This window comes from Cydia strobilella, chromosome 19 (assembly GCF_947568885.1).
Source record: "Cydia strobilella chromosome 19, ilCydStro3.1, whole genome shotgun sequence".
Lineage (NCBI taxonomy): Eukaryota > Metazoa > Arthropoda > Insecta > Lepidoptera > Tortricidae > Cydia > Cydia strobilella.
In genome coordinates this window covers 6622206-6643496 of record NC_086059.1, presented here as the reverse complement: position 1 = coordinate 6643496, position 21291 = coordinate 6622206, and the positions used below count along the sequence as shown (strand labels likewise).

The following is a 21291-nucleotide window of genomic DNA, read 5'->3' as shown; positions in this document are numbered from 1 at the left end:
AGTTACCCATCTATAACAATAGGCTGGCTTCCTCTTGATCCCAACTTTACGTGTAGGGGAGGTACCCTAAAAATATTTTTTAGTTTTTATTGTACTACTTTGTCGGCATGTAACATTGTCACAAAATAATCCGAAGAGCGTCTCTGTAGCTGCAAAGCGTAGACGTCGACGTGATGCAAGTCATGTTCTGTTTGTTTCCGCTAACTGGCCTTCGGTAGACCTTATTGCACCGATAAAAGGTTCACTAACGGCCAGTAGTTGTGCTGTTGTGGTGGAAGGAAAGTGAAATGATGTGCTAAAAGCCTGATTACGTTTCCTGCCGCTTAGTCACTGCATCACATCGCCAGTGTAACGGTCTTGTCCTTTTGACTACACAATTGTAATGAGCTGAGAGTGCGACGCTACGAAAATGTGTCGCACAAAAATCGCACTTTGAAAGTGTACCTACGGATAGCTTGTTAGTAAACGAATTTCGTAGCTTGTGGACATTTAAAATTGAAAAAGTGTCAGAATCAAAGACGTTTCCAATCGTTTTATACTCGTGCCTACTAACCAAACTGGAACTTGATACTGCGTATTGCATATTGCTTCATATTGACGTATCTTAAATTCTTAATTATTAGCATTTGTTCAACGCATTTTGCGATGCGGTCAATCCCTCTCTAGTGCTACACTCAGGACTTTGCTGTTAACATAGACTACAGAGCATTCTGATGGTAACTATCGCAAAGTTCATTATTAAGTTTATATACTGCTTATTGACCACAGACCACAGCGAATGTGTTCTATAATGGGTAATTTAATTTAGTGTTCTAAGTAATTGCTAGGTATTATTAGTGTACCCAATGTGTAGCCGCTCTACTTCCTGGTGCGCTCTTAGGTTATTTCGTTTAATACTTACTTCCATCTATATAAAGAAGTAGCAGACTTTTAAATAGGTCCTACGCTTTTTTCTTGAAGGTTTGAAGGTTGTGTCGGTCCGGAATTACCGCACCATTACAAACCAACACTAACACACACCGACTAATTGATATGGTGAATTAACTTGCTCTGCTAAAAGAGTGTTAGGAACTTAAGATTGAACATGAGACACCTAAGATATAAGTACACCAGCGTTATTGTACCTACTAAAGTTCGTTTGCTTGGTTAGAAGTGTAATTTTCTATTTCCATTTAGAGGTCATTATCCAGCAGTGTACGCTGCGGAACGAAAAGGTTTGCTTGTCTAAACATGATGAAAAACGATGACGCGTAGATAAGCTTCTGTATTATTTAGACGGCATTTCACTGCACGCGATAGTCTAGATATTCTTCCGTAATTGAAGATATGAATGAGTTTACATATAAATACGTTGCATCAGGGCAGTCAGTACTGGAGCTGAAACTCGTTGATGTTTTTTTTTTATTGAAAATTTAACAAAAATTATAACATTATAAGTACCTTAATCTAATGTTCGCCAAACTGTAAAACAGTTTGTTGGCGGTGCGCTCTAAAATAATCTTAAACTAAATAGGTACACTAAAATTAAGTAAACTACAGTAGTTAGGTATAGCATTAGGAACATACATAGGACATAGGAGAGGGTAATCATTATATATTTTAGGGATCAAGTATTCTTTTGTTCTTTGTCCATAATAGTTTTTTGCTGAAGGTTGTGTCAATCTTATTTTCTTAGCAGACCTAGCGTTACGCTTACTTATTCTTGGTATTTTACAATCATGTGTATTCTGGTCCTCTCGTTGGTACCAGAAAGTATGGTAGCGCAGAGAATCATATACCTATCCATATACTGACGATATAGTGATACTGAAATATTTATTTAACATCTTGTAACTTACCTATGTTGAACAAATAAATCTGAATCTGCAGGTTTGCCAACGCGCTAACGAGTCAGAAATTTAAGAGAATTGGACGAATGGACATATTGCAAATGCCACGCTGCACTCCGCCACACACATAAGTAACGTAGGGGCGTAGAGCAGAGCAGGTAGGCTGTGCTAGAGGGATTCAGCTGCAGTGCAGTACGTGAAACGTCTTTGGCACGCTAGAGTAGTGGCCCATCACGGCTCATCGGCAGCTCAGCCAATGGGTCTCGCACCCCTTCGGTCTCCGCAAGTGCTTGAAACTTACCGTCGAGCCTTTGGACAGTGCCTATGCATTTTTGCATACCCTTTCAAAATTAAGTGATGTCCGATCTCGGCCCTCCTGCATGCAGCTTCGCCTTAGGCCTCCTTTTGGGTTCCAGGCCTGCTCATCAATTTTGTATATTTATCCCATCACGTTTTTCTATTACGCATATTTGTCTTTATTTAATTGGCGTGAGTTATTAATAAGCTAATAATGGGCTGCGTACGCTCCCTGCCGCCCTCGGGGAAAGCGGTGCGTTTCCCCGGTGGCGATCGTAACTTACTTAGAAAGTTCATAAAAACGATTTCTGTGTTAACAAAATTGGACGTTATGCAACTGCATTACTGCACGACAATGGGAGCTGAAATTGAACATTTGAGACGGGTATATTCACCTAAAATATTTAAATTTCAGCTCCCGTGTCCTCTTCCCGGTGACAGACGGTTTGGTGCAACCGACCCTCAAAGTGCGGGAGCTAGGAGGATACAACCAAACGGAGTAGCCATTAACAGGCGTTCTCCTCTGTCGAAAATAGTCGGCCAATGGTCATACACAATGTATGGACTGACGTTTATCTGACGTAGCTGTTTTGACGTTACGTATACATTTGACGTTCCCCTCCCCCGCAAAAATCGGCAAACTTTTACAGACGTGGCGTCTCCGTTTGGTTATATCCTCCTAGTGCGGGAGAGACGATTGATTAATATAGGACTACTGTACAGGATATGAATTATATGTGGTATTTTCTATAAAAAGGGACCTTATTGTCGATGGCGCTTACGCCATTATAAAAAATGTTCCGATATAAATACAATGCCGCACGACGCTGTGCAGCGTAAGCGCCATCGACAATAAGGTCCCTTTTCATAGAAAATGCCCCCATAAAGGCACATGTGGTTGGTTTTGTTAGTATTTTACAATGAAACAAATTACCTAATGCAACGTTATCACAATTTCATCTCACATTTGAATTAGGCACAGCTGTGAACATTTACGACGGTTGAATTAAATAAAAAATGGTGCGGTTTACATTCGATTTCAATAATGACTCTTAATTTCCTAACATTTTAGCACCGATTAGTTTACGAGCTTGAAGTACAACATTGCAGAGACATATTATTATAAATGGAATTCATTCATAAAGTGGCCACATTCATTATGACATGTAGCTATTCAGGCTCATTGCTAATTGTAGAGCCATTTCACAGCAAATTGCACTTCTCGTTACGACTGTTATACGATTTATTAACATCATCACAGGAGCTTGTGTTATGTGACAGTATATTAAGTTTGGGCCGTTTTCAATTAGGGTGATTAAATGTACAAATCCATGCCACGACTCCGGTAAACGGCAAAGCAATAAATACAATACAACTAACAAATAGAGATATACCTAATTAATATACATATTTCTTTGTTACCCGACTAGCAATTAATATTTATGGCCCGGAGATCAAATCCCGTAGTCGGGAAAGCAAATCAAATCGGAAGCGAACTGAATTCCTGCCTCCGTACCGCGTTAGGTTATTTGTACCTTGATTGAGCGCTATGCCCATGCCCATCGTGTATCGTAGACGAGGTGTGTGTGTGTGTGTGTGTGTGTGTGTGTGTGTGTGTGTATAGTGAGATTTTACAAATTGTCTAATATGTTTGTACATATGAGGAGTTTTTCTTAATTAGATACTAGGTGTAACAAAATAGTGGGGATCCGTTAAAGGGCATATTCGGTAGGGATCGTGTTTTGATTAGAAAAAAGTAGAAGAAAAAATACGCTCGGTTCCCCATTGTTTTTGTTATACCTTGTATAATCCTTGGCTTTATCGACCCACACAGTAAAATAGTAAGACCATTTTTTGTACCGAAAGTTTCCGGCGCGTTTCACACGTAAATAAAATAAATGGGTTGATATCATATTTTTTTGAATGGCTCGGATCATCTGGCTCTGGATCAAACATGCTAAAGATTTTGACATTTAGAATTGAAGGCATGTTTACAAAAATAACATAACTAACATTTTATGCGGATTTGAGTTTTTGGTATCATAGCATTCGTCTAAGCAGGATCTACACGTAGAGCAGAAGATAGTGTCCAAAAATGACCCCAATTGTCCAAAATCAGTCCCCAAAAATATACCTATTTTACAAAACCTAATACATACATATCTACATTGTTTTGACAACAGCAGCGGATGTGAGGATTAAAATATATCCACTAGTTAAGTAAGATAAATCTGTACCTCTCTGATAGAATACAAAACATAATTTCTATAGAAACTTGTTTTATTTTCTTACAAAAAGAACATAACTAACAAAATTTTACAAAAACAGCATAAGTGACGAACTTATTTTTCAATTTTTTTCCAAAAATACTGGTCTTTGAAATGTGTAATCGTATATTTCGGAACTATTGAATTGACCACTTACTAGAATCACCTATACAATGTTTATGTCCAATAACTAATATATAAGAAGACATTTAGTTTTTTTCGTTTCCTGTAAATTCATGTCTAGTGTAGTTATGTTGTTTTACATGCCTTCAATTTTAGATAATCGATTTCGCATAGGCAAGTTACATCTTTAGGTTACATCTGATTCTGCTGAGACAGGTGCTCGCCTGTATTTATTAGGCGATGGCAATAGAGCCCAGCAGTGGCAGCTATGTTTCCTTTACAAGTGTAGGTACCTACCTAAAGAGAAAGTGGCAAGGATAGAGCGTCGAACTACGATTAGTGGAACTGGTCCTGTCAGGAAGCGGGGCTTGCGGGGGTTACTGCCCGTTTCTAGACTTACCTACCTAAAGAGAAAGTAGCAAGGATAGAGCGTCGAACTAAGATTAGTGGAACTGGTCCTGTCAGGAAGCGGGGCTTGCGGGGGTTACTGTCCGTTTCTAGAACCGTCGTCGACACAGTTAACCATTTGTAGGTCTTATTACAACGAGTTAACGTCTGGCAATGGTCATTTTGTTTTTTGTTGTTTTAAGCGAGCTTTGTGAAAACATATTTATAGATATTTATAGAAAACGAACGGCAAAGGGAGGCCGCTTACCACGTGGTGGACAACCGTTACCAAAAACATGGAGCGGGCGCAGACTAACATATCGACAACCCAGGACAGAAAAACCTGGCGCCTTCGAACGAGGAGGGCCGACCACAAATAACGGGTCATGGCAAAGAAGAAGATTTAATTTTAAATAATAGTTTTTTTAGGGATAAGGAAAAAGTAGAAAAAGAATTTTTTTGACGCGAAAAAACTTTGGCCTTTGTATGGAGAGACTTAGGCGACCTGCCCCAACGTATTTTTTTTTTGCGCCAAAATTTTTTTTCTACTATTTAGGCTTCCGTACCCAAAGGGTAAAAACGGGACCCTATTACTAAGACTCCCCTGTCCGTCTGTCACCAGGCTGTATCTCATGAACCGTGATGCAGAAGACATGTGCGGAGTGAGCACTACGAGTATTAGGCTTAGGTACTTATTTCTGTATGACAACGCTCACGACATCCGTTATCTCAATGACTGCTTAATTGTTGTTAGCAATGTTGATTAAAGAAGAATTTTCTATTTCCAGGTGGATGTTTCGGTTCCACGACGAAGAAGACCATCGTCGGCGGATGGGGCTGGGCCTGGTGGCTGGTCACGGATGTCCAGCGCATTTCGCTTGAGGTATGCTTCTAAAAATATTTCTATGCCACTCAAAAGTCACAAGGCAATACTATGCTCAATTGCTCAGTTTATCTGCGAATTAGGAATGAGGAGATACGTAATCTCAGCAAACTTAGAAAATCACCAGACTATAGTATTTTACACACATGAAGGGTACGCTGACAGGTGTCATCTCAATAAAATGTTGTGAGATTGGCGTTTTAACGTTATAAATTCTATGGAGATGACACCTGTCACCGTACCCACCGTGTTTAAAAAATACTAAGTGGTAGTGGTGGGCCACATTGCTTCTAGATAGTAGAATCGATAGCCGCTGGCCAGATAGGTTCTTGAGTGGCGACTGTTAACCTGTACACGTAGCCACAGAAGTTAGGCCCCTAATAAGGTGACTTGACGATCTGATTAACGCAGCGTACTACGATGCCCATGCGGCGCGGGGTGAATCAATCCTTTGATACCTATAGAAGTGTCCTACGGGGCCTGCGTGGGCAATCTCGTTGCTAACGCGTACGCCGTGGGCCCGCCGCGCCGCTTTGCTTCGCGTTCGTGAGTTGTTCGCTTACGTAAGACGCTGCGTAAGATCGTTCGTCATGATTTTGACTGTTCAACTGCAATTTGTTTGAAGATAGTACCTACTTCCGTTCGACCGATCCGTTATTAAACGATATTTTTAATAAACTTCAACTAAGTTACACTTAGTATCAATAATCCACTTTATTGTTCAGGTTATGACCCTCAACCCGATGTGCGAGTACGTGGAGACCGCCCAAGGCGTCCCGCTCACTGTCACGGGCGTCGCCCAATGCAAGATTATGAATGAAGATGAGCTCCTCACAACTGCCTGCGAGCAGTTCCTGGGGAAGTCCGTCAAGGAGATCAAGATGACCATTCTGCAGACGCTGGAGGGCCACTTGAGAGCTATTCTCGGTAAGTACTTAAATATATAGTCTTGATAAAAGCGCCACCTAGCGGCGAGTAGTGGTATTATATGAACATCACATTATGTCGCAGTTAGTTGACGGAAAAGCAGATGGGTTTCTTCAAGATGTTCACAGATGGCGCACCATGTCCATAGTTTATGAAAGTAAATTATTGTAACATTCTTTATACATGATAATATTAAAATTTTATTCTGTGATCATTTCTTAAATGTTAAATACAATTTCGGGTAGTGGTTTTATAGAACTTAATGCAAGTTGTACTTGGAATAGCCGGCGTCATTTAAGATGGTTTGATCCCCCTAAGTGCCAATATATGGCGTAACATGTCCGTTGTTTCTTGAAGTAAATAATGAAAAAGGCGCTAATAAGTATTTATTGTTACAAATTATTCTGAGGTTTAACCTCGTAGGGCCTACCATACAGTTTTCCAATTTTTAATTTTAACCTTGTTGTATAGAAGATTAGGGTGACTTTCGTTTGTTTTAGAAAACAATGAAACAAAAGAAATGCTACTTAATTCAGTTAGCGTAAGGTTCAAATTAGATTGAAACAGAGTGTACAATGTAATGCACATTGGGCCTTAAGAGGTCTAAAATATATATCAATAATATACAAATTAGAAACAGTTTAGTCATATTAATTTGATTATGACATGATAAAAAAAACAACTTCTTTAGTGTCCATGACCATAGAATGCCGTTGCCGTGACACAAAACTTTCGCTAGTTTCGCTTTCATGCTGGCCCTCGCGAACCATGTCACCTAGATTCTTACTACGTGGCATTAGTAATTAGTACGTCGCTATTATTTGGCCATGACCATGACGTTTATGACATGACATGACCATTGGATGGTTTGTAGCACTCATAGAATATACTTAATGTGTAAGTTACCGGAACTACGTTTTTATTATAGGTATTAAATGTTGTTTGTAATTTATTTAATAAATGTGGAAACTATGCGTAATACATAATCATATTTTAATCAAAAATGGTGCTACTACTAGCGCCATCTATTGTTACTCTTTGATATTTGCGACGGTTTAGCAAGTTTCACTTCCAATGTTTTTTTTAATTAAAGTATTTGTTTTTGTTGAAACAATAAAAAGAAGGTCTTTACTAGACTTATACTTAACTATTAAATATTTAGATACTTTTGTGATATTAAAAGCCCATGATAAATATGAAACCGGTATAGGTACCTACAGGAATTTGGGCCAAGTGAAAATAACACGACCATATCTCTTAACCGCATTTTCCGGTGTCAAGGTCTTGGCCACTATGGTTACAATTAACAAGTAAGGTAAAGGAATACGGTAACAAGAAATGTATTAGGTTCTTACGTATAACTCGTGTAAGTAGTAAAAATTAGATAATACGTGTGTTATTATTTTAACTACTTACTTTTGGGTTACTTTAATTATTACATTTATTATATTACGAGCTCTTAAACATTGGCAGTCACTAGTGAGTATAGTGGCTGGTGGCCCTGCCTAAGACGCTGAAAGTACTCACGAGTTTAAGATGTTTTCTATACCTATATTAAGTATGTTAATATTGAAGTATAAAAGTAGTATACCTATATAATATAATATTAAGTAGGCATATTATCGTTTAGTACGAATACCACTAACATAGTTTAGAACTAGATCCAAAAATATTCATATACTAGATTTTTGGCACGTTTCAGATTTTTAAGTAGGGACCTTGTCACCTTGCACTTCAGAATCAGAATCAGAAAAAACATTTATTGCCACAAAAAAAATACCTTAAGAACTAAGTACAAATATAAATCTTAAATACTAAAAAGAGGTACAATTTAATTAGAAATTTAAAACATTTAATATTAAAGATTGGGCAATGGGCTCCAATCTCAGCATATGCGAAGCACTCCAAGTAGAGGGCCTGGCGCTGGTTTTCAGCACCAGCACTCATAACTTATTTATGGTATATGTATATCTAGAATTAAGTATTTCCATGTCTATGTCGAGGTAATATCCATGACCCATAATGCGCTCAATGTTCCTCATTAGACGCTGTTAGCTATTATTAGCGCTCTTATTACGAGGCATCGCATAATAACCCCTTAATTGACCCATTGTTGGCTCTATAAGGATCGAGGAACTAGCTCCTTATACGAGTTATACGGAAAAATGTTAGGGAAATAACTATAGGTTTTCCTATTGTTTATAGCAAGGGCCTAAAATAAGCCTATGGAAAACCCCGGTTACGGTAAGCGGTTCTTGGTTCCTGGTTTTAAGGAATGAGGAATGCATTGGTTCCATTCTGTTGCTCGTGCTCTTACAAATGAATTTATCGTTAGACCGATTTGAAGTTGACCGGAATCATCTGTTTAAACACCGTGTCCATTTCCACGAGTGTCGTCCAGGTGCGCCACTTTAGGACGACGAAGTTATCAGGACTCCTGCATTTGCATAGTAATCCGCTGACGGCTATTATCCGCTGTGCCAGTTTGACTTTTCGGATTAATGAATTCCTAATTTTGCTAATCAGCCCTGTTTTCGACAGTCTGTCGAATGATATTATGATAAAAGGTTTATCTTGACAATTTACATAAAACCAACATCTTTGTCTAAAATTTGTTTTTAAATAATTATACAATTCTTACCAACCGGCCTTATACGAGTACGCACTCTTGCATTGTACATTGTACGTTACAACGAAGCTCAAGTTTTCTAATCATATTAAATTTAGCTGTATTGTTTCTTGTACTTACCTATGCGTTGCCTATGCGGCTATTATAATCAAGACTAAATACTGCTTTATTTTGGTTTATAAATTACGATATTAAGTCATGTAAGATATACATTTTCAAAAGCAAATTAACAACAAGCGATAAGCGGTTGCTGAACGCCAATCGCTATGCTAAAGCGATCAATCAACTTCTCGGCCTATGGTATGTCACGAGTGTCACTACTCACGAGTCCGGAACAGGAAGGACCGTCCTTCCGAGTACACATACGAACATACTGGTACATCTGCCAATTTATCTATTCGCCCGTCAAATCTCTAACGCCTTGCCTGTAAGTCTAATATCGCTTGCTTGGAAAAACTTAAGTTAGTCGCTAAAAATAATGAGGTTTTGTGTATGGAAATAGGTGCAATGGGAAATGAGGGGCAGTTATCTTTGAAGACGGAATTTGAGTAGAAGGACAGTTTTGTCATTGGATGGTTGGAATGAGTTAGTAGTTCGCAGCCTTCCTAACTAACGGATAATTCGCCATGTCAGAAAACTTTTTAATGTCGGGTTACCAGAAATCTTAAGAAAAGTTGTGTAGACACGAAGAGTACAGCCACGGACTTGTGTTAGTCCCTGTGTAGGTCCCTGTCAACTCAGCGACTCATAGTGAAACCTTTAAAGGGCCGGCCTACTTTTTCTTGAAGGGTCTCAAAGGGCAAGCCAGTTCTTAAGAGTATTTTTAGAAGTGAAAAACTTGTCTTTTGCGTTGAAAATTGTACTAACTAGATTAGAATTTTGCCCTTTAAACTGCATTTCAGTCAAACTAGCGCGTGACGAATACAAAAGAAGAATGACATTAATCACATTATTTATTCATTAACATTATTATCATTAAGATAAACATTAATTTTTTTTTTAGCCTACTAAGTGTCCCACTGCTGGGCAAAGGCCTCTCCCCTTGATTTCCACGACTCCCGATTTGGTGTTTCCTCCATTAATTACGATGTAATAATTAAAAATGTCAAAAATGCATTGCATTTTAGCAGGGTGATTTCAATAAGCAAACAATTTTGAGCGATATTGTTTTATTCAAGCCAGGTAGCAATATTTTCTTTCATTACCTGCAAGAGATTGCCACTTTAACTTCGGCTATTATATTATGTTTGTCTAGACGGAGTCTGGGGGCTAGTTTTCATTTTAATACCTACGTTCTTTTAGACCGCACCTCTAATTTAATTTAAATACTTTCATCAAATAAAACTATGAAAACGGATTATATCGCGTATATTGAATTTATACTACATCCCGACCTGTCGACGTTAGCTTTACTTTCATCAACCAAAATATTCGTTTTAAACTGTATCTGATCAATAAAACTAACTAGCAGGTCTGTGAGCTGTAGACCTCACGAACCCCATGGCTCCTCCATTTTGAAAAACTTTAAAAAGCTTTAAAAAATCTATTTAATCATCGAGCCTGCTCACAAAATTTCACGAGAATCTGTTGAGAATTGCGACATCCATTGCATCCGGACATATAGTCTATATATAAGCAGATTAAACAAACGTCGCGGTCGGGATGTATTATAAATTCAATATACGCGTTATAATCCGTTCTCATAGTTTTATCTCAAAAGTCGTCTCCTTCACGATTTTCGTTGACATCTCTTCTAAGGCCAGGATTACACTTGTAAGTTTTACTTACGTAAGTAGGGACAAAGCTATTTGCTAGAATGAGATAACGATATTCATATCTCATTCTGTAGTATAGCTGTGTCCCTACTTACGTAAGTAAAACTTACAAGTGTAATCCTGGCCTAAATACCTAAAACTGGTATGGATGTGTTCCTCGTGTTCTCCAGAATACGAATTGACCGGTTTTAGTTTATGGAGGGGGGGGGGGACGGGTCCAAAAAAGGGGGGGAAAGATGGCGGCCGACCATCATTGATATTTATTCACATCTTGAGTCCTATGGGACCGGCCGGTTCGTGTGAGTTGTCGTTTGAAAGAATATTAAACGTACTATTATTGTTTCTTAATAACAGGTACGAAAGCATTTTTGCACAAGCTGAAATAGAGACCTTCGCTAACGCTTCGGTCAACTATAGGGGCTCCTCGCCATAGTCGCCATTTTATTCGCACTGCGAAAACGAAACAGAGGTCTGAGGGCCTACGTATTGCCTAAAATCGGAAATCGTTATCTGCCTCTATATCGCTCTTGCATATTCGAGGAACAGAGAGGCAAATGACGTTTTTGATTTTTCGATGTTAGCGCCAGGCGGTAGGCCCTCTGGTCGTGGCCCTCGAGTTAAAAAGTAAAAAAAAAACATTAGACCAATGAGAAGACGATAACATGGCACAGGCCTAAATGGCCTATTAAAGCAAATGGAAGAAGAAGGCTAATATATTTTTCACGGCTCTTGATTTATTTATTTAAGGTCATTTCGCCCGCCTTTGATCATCCAGTAGATGAGGTGATGGATTTATTATACTTCTAAAATATATCTCGACTTGAACTAAAGATTATCGAAACAACTGAGTGAAATAATTGCTCATAAAATTTTAATATCTTATAATACCAGACGCGTTTAAATAATAAAGAAAGCTCTCAAGCATCGTTCGACCTGTATACACAAACACGTTTGACGTCATATGAAACGATGCAACATGCGAACCTGCGATATTCATAACAATAATAAAACTCTGCGACACTGCGCTGAAGCTCTTATCTGGTATATATTGACCTACCCTCCTATCTTAGGGCGTAAGAACTATTACACCTATTATATAATCTGTGCTTAGGGGCCTATCATTGGTGGCTGTCGGGCATAACTAAAAAGGGGTAAATGTTTGTTATATTGGCAATTTCGTTTATCGCCTGTGCTCGGTAAGCGATTTACACAACCCCCAGAGTTCCCGGATGCAGGCACGTGCCAAATACACATGAACGATTCCTGGAAAACATGAACAGATAAAATGTTCCGGCTGTTTTTACTCATATATTTTTGCGTACCTTTAGCTATTGACCGAAAGAACAATCAGCGTGTACACGCTACATAACGTATACTTCTACTCTACTAATAGCTAACGTATCTTTTAAAGACGATTGTCACATAAATTCAAGAGCTACATATATCTTATTATAGATCTAAAATTGAGCCTTTTAAAATGCTGCGTAAGCATCAAGCTCTGAGTCTGAAGTCAATTTCTTCACCATGAACAAATCAAACAAAACTGTTCATCCGAAATAGGTGGTTTATTGAGGTTGGTAAACAAAAACATGACAGACTACTTATACAATCTAAGAAAAATCTTAACACCGCGATGTACAGAACAACGCGGAGGGAACAGCGCCATCTAGCGGGACATTGGTACACTACCTTTACTATACAAGTTGTACATACCGCCCACCAAGGAACGTCTTACGTTCTTTAATTATAGGAAGATACCGCCCACCGTGAAAGAATTTTATAAAAACGATGAGTAGATGGGTAAAACCTTCCTTAAGGGCTAACAAAATTAAACTAACAAACTAAGAACGTAAACTAGGTAAGTAATCTAAGTTATGGAAATATACATTTCTTCTTATTGTTTACATAAGAAGAGTACTCTTAATTAGAAAAATGTGACAAACAGAAATCACACTGACTTAAAACTAAAAGGCCTTGGTCCATAATTGACCAAAAAAACATATATAATGTAAGTTAGACTTAAAACTAACATCATATTGTCCATCTGGGACGAAACTTAATAATAGGAAATGACAACTTTTAATTTTACATGCAACTTAATTACTAACTGGCAGAACACACAGTTTGGAGGTTGGGCGTTTCATTAATGACCCCTTTGAACGTAAAGTAACAACGCGAGTTATGTTGTCCGCACCAGGGTGTTTGTTAACAACTCTACCAAGCAGCCAACGACTGGGAGGCAAATCGTCTTCCTTGATTAGGACAACATCTCCAATGTTGGGTTCTGGAGTCTGTTGAGACCATTTATAACGATGTAAAAACCTTGTGAGGTATTCATTTGACCATTTTCGCCAGAAATCTTGGACCATGCGTTGCGTAAACTGCCACCTGCGCAAACTGCTAACATTAGTGTTCGAGTAATTGTAATCTGGCACGGTAACCAGTGGTTCTCCAACCAAGAAATGTCCAGGTGTCAAGACATTTATATTATCTGGATCATTGTTTATACGGGTCAGGGGTCTAGAGTTTAAACAAGCTTCAACCTGAGCCAATACCGTCGCCATTTCTTCATACGTCAGCGTGGATTCACCTATGACCCTTTTTAGGTGGTACTTTGCGGATTTGATACCTGCTTCCCACAAGCCGCCGAAATTGGGAGCATGTGGCGGAATAAAATGCCATGTGGTGCCTTCGGTTGCCAAAGCTTCTGCGATTTCTGACAACATATTTTTATTCTCCGCTTGTAGCAATAATTTAAGTTCTCTGGAGGCACCCTGAAAATTTGTTCCATTGTCACTCCAAATTTCTTGGCACGGTCCACGTCTAGCTACCAATCGTTTAAAGGCTTGTATGAACCCTTCAGTTGTAAGGCTGCTGACTACTTCGATATGGACAGCTCGCGTGGACATACAAATAAATAGGCATATATACCCTTTAAAGGATCTGTGTCCACGCCCTCCAGACGTTCGGAGGTGGATAGGGCCGGCATAGTCGACACCACAAAATTTGAACGGACGTGCTGGTGTAACCCTTGCTGCTGGTAATTGTCCCATTAATTGAGATTGAGATCGACTTGCTGTAGAATGTCTGATACATGTCACACACTTTCTGAAGCAGGCATTTACCAAATCTTTTGATCCTAAAATCCAATACCTTGAATTAATGTAATTTTGCATAATTTGTGGTGCACCATGTAAAGTCTTCATGTGAGCGTCCATTACTATCAGACGTGATAATGTAGAGATCTTGGGCAGCAAGATTGGATGCTGCCTATCGTTGCTTAAGTGGGTAGTATTTGCTAATCGCCCTCCAACTCTCATAATTTCCTGCTCATCTAAAAATGGATTCAGAGACTTTAAGTTTGAACCTCGTGGCATTTGTGTTTCTTTGTTTTTTAACTTCTTAATTTCTTCTTCAAAATATTCTTTTTGGCATTGCCGTATGCAAACGTAGAGAGCTTCCTTTAGTTCTTTACTGGTTAAATATTTGGTGTTATATCTTTCAGTGACAGACCTTCTTGAGTTTAAGAAACGTCTGCAATAAGCAATAACTCGGATCAGTCGTGATAACGATGAAAACCTATCCCAAATTGTACAATCACTTGTAATATGCAAGACCTTTGCTACTTCGAGATCTGTGACTATGTTTTTTGGTCTGTCATATTTTATTGGTTCTTTTTGAAGGTACTCTGGTCCATTAAACCACATAGAAGTAGTTGTAAGCTCTGATGGACGTAAGCCTCGTGAGGCATAATCTGCAGGATTAAGCTTGGATGGGACGTGGGACCATTGGTTGGCATCTAATGTAGTTAATATTTCGGACACTCTGTTCGCGACGAATGTTTTCCACCTATTTGGGTGGCTGTTAAGCCAAGCTAGGACGACTGTAGAATCCGTCCACGCATGAATGTCACCCTTGTTGACATTTAGATTCTCCGAAATTTCCATTAAAAGCCTGGTTAGAAGAACCGCCCCACAAAGTTCCAGTCTGGGTATGGACACTTGTTTAATTGGAGCAACCTTTGTTTTTGCCGACACTAGAGTGACCGTTACATCTTCTGTTTCGTCTACTATTCGGACATACACCACAGCAGCAAATGCGATTTTTGATGCATCGCTAAACCCATGGAGTTCTATTTTCTTGCTAGTTTTCTTTAATCTGATCCATCTTGGAATATGAACCTGTGTAAGCATTGCCAATTCTTCACGATAAGTACTCCATTCGTTTATTAGGTTGCTAGGAACTTCCTCATCCCAGGTTATTCCTGTCAGCCACAACTTCTGGATCATAACCTTTGCTAAAATTACACAAGGAGCTACCCAACCCAATGGGTCGAATAATCTCGAAATATCCGAAATTATATTTCTTTTTGTTACCGGTATTTTCATAGGTGTAAGTGACACGGCGTAGTGAAATTCATCACTTTCTCGATTCCAGGTAAGTCCTAAAATTTTGATTATTTCATCCTGTTTAATTTCTATTCCACTCCCCACATCCTCTTTCTCTCTTTTAATCATCTCCAATAAGTCATTGCTGCTAGTAGTCCATTTCTGTAAAGTAAATCCGGCCTTTCCCAATAATTCATTCATTTCCCTGTAAATTTGAATCCCTTCTTCTTCCGTTTCGCAACCTGTCATGAAGTCATCCATATAGAAGTCTTTGAGTGTTCTTTCAGTGGCTAAAGGGTAATGTTCTCCTTCATCTAGTGCTATTTGTTGTAAAGCCTTGACGGCCAAATATGGTGCACTAGCCGTACCAAAAGTTACTCTGAGTAGTCTATAATCTTGCAGCTCTGAATCAGGATTATCTCTCCATAATAACCTTTGAAAGTTGGCATCTTCGTCCTTTACCTTGACTTGTCTGTACATCTTTACGATATCTGATACTAGCGAAATGGGATATAGTCTCCAGCGAAGTACTAAATGTCGTAAATCTGGTTGTAATTTTGGTCCAATCATAAGATTATCATTTAATGACACTCCATTCTTTCCTTTGCAGGAAGCGTCAAAAACAACCCTAACCTTGGTTGTTTCTCTCTCCTTTTTCACCACAGCGTGGTGGGGTAAGTATACAGCGTCTATTTTATTTTTCTCTTTTTCAGGTACTTTCTCCATATGTCCTAATTGTAAGTATTCATCTATTACATTTTTATATTGTGATAGAAGTTCCGGGTTTTTATTTAATCTCTTTTCCAGTGTATAAAATCTTTTTTCTGCTACATCTCTAGATTCGCCATATTTGCAGCCAGGGTCGTCGTCAGCAAACGGGAGCTTTACAACATATCTTCCCGTATCATCTCTAGAAGTAGAAGCTGCAAATATTTCCTCGCATCTTTTCTCTTCTTCTGTCCACAGGTCGTGACCTTTGACCATAGACACATCAGACTCTAATTCCCAGAATTTCTTAAGCAGATCATCTCCAACAAGGTAAGTATGGAACACAGATACATTGGATACATTTTGTTTGGATCCAGTCGCTCCCATTATAATCCAACCCAACGACGTTGCTTGGGCTACAAGAGTTTTTTCTTTGTTTTTCCTTATTTCTCCCGAAACAATCTGGCTATAAACTACTGCACCTAACAAGACGTCAATTTTGTTAGGCGTGTGATAATTTGGATCAGCCAGTGGTAATCCTGTGACGTCTATTGAGCCCAAATCTACCACTTTCTTGGCTGGCATAATAGTAGTAATTGTACTCAGTACATATGCCTTTACTGAAAGCCTTTCTTCAGGATGTATCAATGATTGCAAATTTAGTATCACCCTCGACCTTGGTGTTGCATTCTTTTGTCCTCCCAGACCAAATATGTTACTGCGGACTGGGATACGTTTCAGTCCCAGATATTGAGCCGTTGCCTCCGTAATAAATGAAGCTTGAGAACATGGATCTATCATTGCTCGCACGGGATAATATTCATTGTTCCTCGACTGGGCTCCAACAACTGCAGTGGCTAACAGTACTTGACCCTGATCACCCGAAGAAAAACAAGTCGTAATATCTGTTGGTTCTGAGTCAGTTAATTCTTCCATGTCTTCCATTGTACCAACATTAGTTGTACCTTCAGCTACCTCGTCGGAAGAAACACTGGCACCAGGACCATTTTTGGGATGAAGTAATGAGTGGTGGCGGCGTTTACAAACTCTACATGGTGTGGGATTCTGGCATACCTTCGCTGAATGGAATCCGCCTAAACAGTTAAAACATAAACCCTTGGTTTGGACAAACTCGCGTCGTGAGTCTACGTCTTGCTTGACGAATTGTTTACAGAATATTATTTTGTGAGATTCTGAACAAAACGGGCATTGACTGCCTTGAGCTACATGCAAGGCGCGTGCCTTATAAGTTATAGGGGTGGGGTTATGATTAACAGTTTTCTTGGTTTCTATAAACTCTAAAGCTCTAAATCGATTTGTTATAAAATCTTTGAATTGCTCAAAGGTCGGTAAGGTCTCCTCTGTGGTTTGCATTGATGCAGTCAACTCCCACTGCTTTCTTGTTTCTGGGTCTAACTTGAGAGTGAGCAAATGAATCACTATGGCGTCCCAAGCATTGACGTCTATGCCTATATTTTTTAGAGCATGTAGACAGTCTGAACTAGTATCAATTAATTCCTTTAAGAAATTTGCTGACTCACAAGTTGCGTTTTTTTGAGATAAAAAGCGTTTTAAAATAGTTTGACACATGAATCTTTTATTGTTATATCTTTGTTTTAAGCATTCCCAACATTTGTTATAATTGGAATTAGATATCGGAATTTGACGAAGCAATTGTTCCGCCTCTCCAGACAAATACCCTTTTAAATAGTGCATTTTTTGTACATTGTCTATGGACTCATTATTGTGAATAAGGGACTCAAATAAATCACGGAAAGTAGTCCATTCTGTATATTTGCCCGAAAAGGTCGGAATAACAATTTTTGGTAATTTCACTGAGTTGTTTTTTAACACAGCGGGTGATGTACCTGGGAATTGCATGGATTGTTCTTGAATATGGTCAGTGACCAAAGTTTCAGCAACTGATTTTAACTCAGTCTTAAACTCTACATACAATTCCTGAGTGATATCATACATATCGCTCTGAACATAAGTTGACGACTTTATTTCTTTGTGATGATTTTCCATTAATCTTTTGTGACCCAACAGAAATTCCGTCCACAATTCATCCAAAGTTTCTATCCTAACTTCTATATACTTTACTGTTATACGCTCTTTCGGAGATTTTTTGTAATTCGTTCGAGCTTTATTCATACGCTTATTTATATCCTCTTGGCTTGCAATCAAGGCTTCCATGTTGTATGGGTTCTATGTAAATGTATTTCTAATCAAAATTCTAAAATTGAATAAGTATCCAGCGTAATATGACACTAACTTTCTAAGTTCCTATAATGCGTTAACAAAATTTTACAAGTGTTTATAGGACCTAATGTCTATAGAATAAACCTAAAATTTTACAAGTGTATAGGATAAGTTTTTAGAATTTTACAAGTGTTTTTAAGATTTAATTTCTACCAGAAATCGGGCATAGGTTCCCCGTCGGAACTAATTTCCTGAAACTAAATTATTCTAAGTTAATAAGCTAATGCACTTAAAGTTCAAATTGACTTGATTCTCGATTCGATGATTAATTTTTTAAAGTTTTCCAATTCTTAGACACAAGGCTCAAATTTGCACAACACTTTTTTACTACTTGACCACTATGAAAACACTGAACCTTATGACACTGGATTAAAGGTTGTTATTTCTTTAACAATTGTAAAAGTACTCACAGTTGTTTGACCATTGATTTTGTCACCTGGCTGTTCACGTTTGCACCATATCCTTCCGTGACGTCACGGATGTAGATTGCTCGCTCGCTGTTGTAGGCTTCCTTCCAAGGCGCCCTCTGTCGGCAGCCTGGATGCAGTCGTACGCTCCTCACGTACTTGCTGAAATCGCCCCGAACAGCAATCCACTGCCCATAGGTGCGTGTTAAACAATTCGTCCAATTGACGAATTGTTTATTTTTATTTACGCAAAAACGTTTCCACTACTATTCCTGCCGGAATCCGGCGACACGAAGGACCATGAACAAATCAAACAAAACTGTTCATCCGAAATAGGTGGTTTATTGAGGTTGGTAAACAAAAACATGACAGACTACTTATACAATCTAAGAAAAATCTTAACACCGCGATGTACAGAACAACGCGGAGGGAACAGCGCCATCTAGCGGGACATTGGTACACTACCTTTACTATACAAGTTGTACACATGAATATTAACACTAGGTATTTCAAGATTTGGTTGCCTTTATATTTGCAATTCCAGCAGGTTTCTTGACTTAGTAATTTCAATCAACAAGTAATCCGCGTACCGGAAATAAAGTTAGGGATCCGTAAATACCCTCAACCTTCTTAAAACGTAAGATAAGAAACGTAAGAATAAAGAATTTAAAATATTTATTCCCGAAAATAGCTAAATATTCAAACGTGATTGAAGAGAAGTTCCAAACGACTGAAGAAATTTTATCGAAAGTAACTTATCAGTTGATATACCAGATAACTATCAATCTCTTATCAAAGATCACACAATGCACAGGTTGTATATCTTCACTACGATCGCTTTAAGCATGTAATTAAATAACATCACCGCGGTTATAACAGTCGCTTATTTATATCGGCTGAGCTGTTGAGGACAAAAGCTCTAGTCTTGGCTTAGTTCTTACAAGATTTTATCGCAGAAAGCTCAGTCTTGGCTCCTGGGAATGGGAACGTGAGATACAAAATCTAAAATTATACAATAATCTAAAACATGTACCTATTCTCCAAATCTAAATGTTATAGAAACACTCGAGAAAGATTTTAGAAATTCAACCCCTAGGGGTATATTAATACTACAGACATGTCAGACATACGCAACATATTATGTGCGGCGTCAAGGGCCCGATCACAGTACGAAAATATGATTGGTTTTTGCAAAAAACAATTATTTTAAGTTTACTTTTCAGTGCAACTAATTCTAGGAATTTGTGCCTTATATTTCATTAATTACCATGCCATTGTAGTCGGGATGTGAATCACGTACAGTAATAATCACCTGCAATAATATGTTACTCTTCGAAGGCCGCAAAAATATCTGTCACGATCTTATTTGTAGAGCCATAAGAGCGTGTCAGATATATTTGCGGCCTTCGAAGAATAACATATTATTGCAGGTGACTGTACCTACGTATCTACCTGACGGGATCATGTGCAGGTATAGGAAAATGCATATAATATATGTATAGATTTTTATATTATAATATGTTCGTAAAACAATGTGCGTCAACCTGCCATCTCAGAAATTTTCACAGGTAAAATTCCTGAAACACCTACTTAATTAGAATTCCTAAGAATTTGCACAAACCAAATAGTATAATAATGGAAGGATCAAGGAAAAAAGGATAATAGATTCTATTCTTTTTTTCCTTCTAATCTATAGTTTAGATAATGGAAGGATAAAGGTAGGGACAAACTGAGCCCACGTACGCAACGTATGCAATGCATTATGAATTCTGGACCCTGAAATTTGTATGCTTAGAAACATACTTGTCATATACCCAACGCAACGCATGACGAGTATGTTTCTAAGCATACCAAATTCAGGGTCCAGATTTCATAATGGATTGCATACGTCGTCAGGGGGGTGTCACTTCGCAGTTTAGGTACATTTGGCCTGCGCGCCTCCCAGGCAGGCGTAAGGCAATGGGCTGTCACTCGACTCGCGCAAAATTTAAAATACATATAATGCCTTCGAAACCTAAATCTATAGATATTGTTCTGTTTACGGATGTCTGAATAAACGGACGAACAAGGAAGCAGAAATATTTTTTTTTTAATTCCGGACTATATTGACCGACATATTTTCAAAGGAATAAGTACTTGTGTGGCATACCTACTTCCGTGAGAATCAGACATACTATCTCCGGATTAAAAAAAATATGTTTACAGAATCAACGTTTGTAATTCCTACATATTTATCTTAACAATAATAAATCAGTAGGTAATAGGTACAAAAACTTGTCAAGTGACAACCCCGTGCCGACACTCGCAGCTCGGTCATAAAACTGCGGCGCGCAAAGAAGATTCACGGTTCATGCGCGGTTATAAGTTTCAATTTTGCTTGCAGGCGGCGAGTATAGGTATAATTTTATA

General features: G+C 38.5%; 1 protein-coding gene across 4 annotated transcripts in view; it reads left to right on the top strand.

Annotated features, from left to right (window-relative positions):
- Window positions 1-21291, top strand: part of LOC134750242 (flotillin-2) — a 470025-nt gene that overhangs the window by 266400 nt on the left and 182334 nt on the right. For all 4 annotated transcript variants that reach the window (XR_010128552.1, XR_010128550.1, XR_010128551.1 and 1 more), the window contains exons 2-3: window positions 5692-5786; window positions 6512-6713. Coding sequence is in view for 1 of the 4 variants with exons in the window: in XM_063685392.1 (XP_063541462.1) it covers window positions 5692-5786; window positions 6512-6713 (297 nt within the window). In the remaining 3 variants the exon portion in view is untranslated. The remainder of the gene's footprint in view (window positions 1-5691; window positions 5787-6511; window positions 6714-21291) is intronic.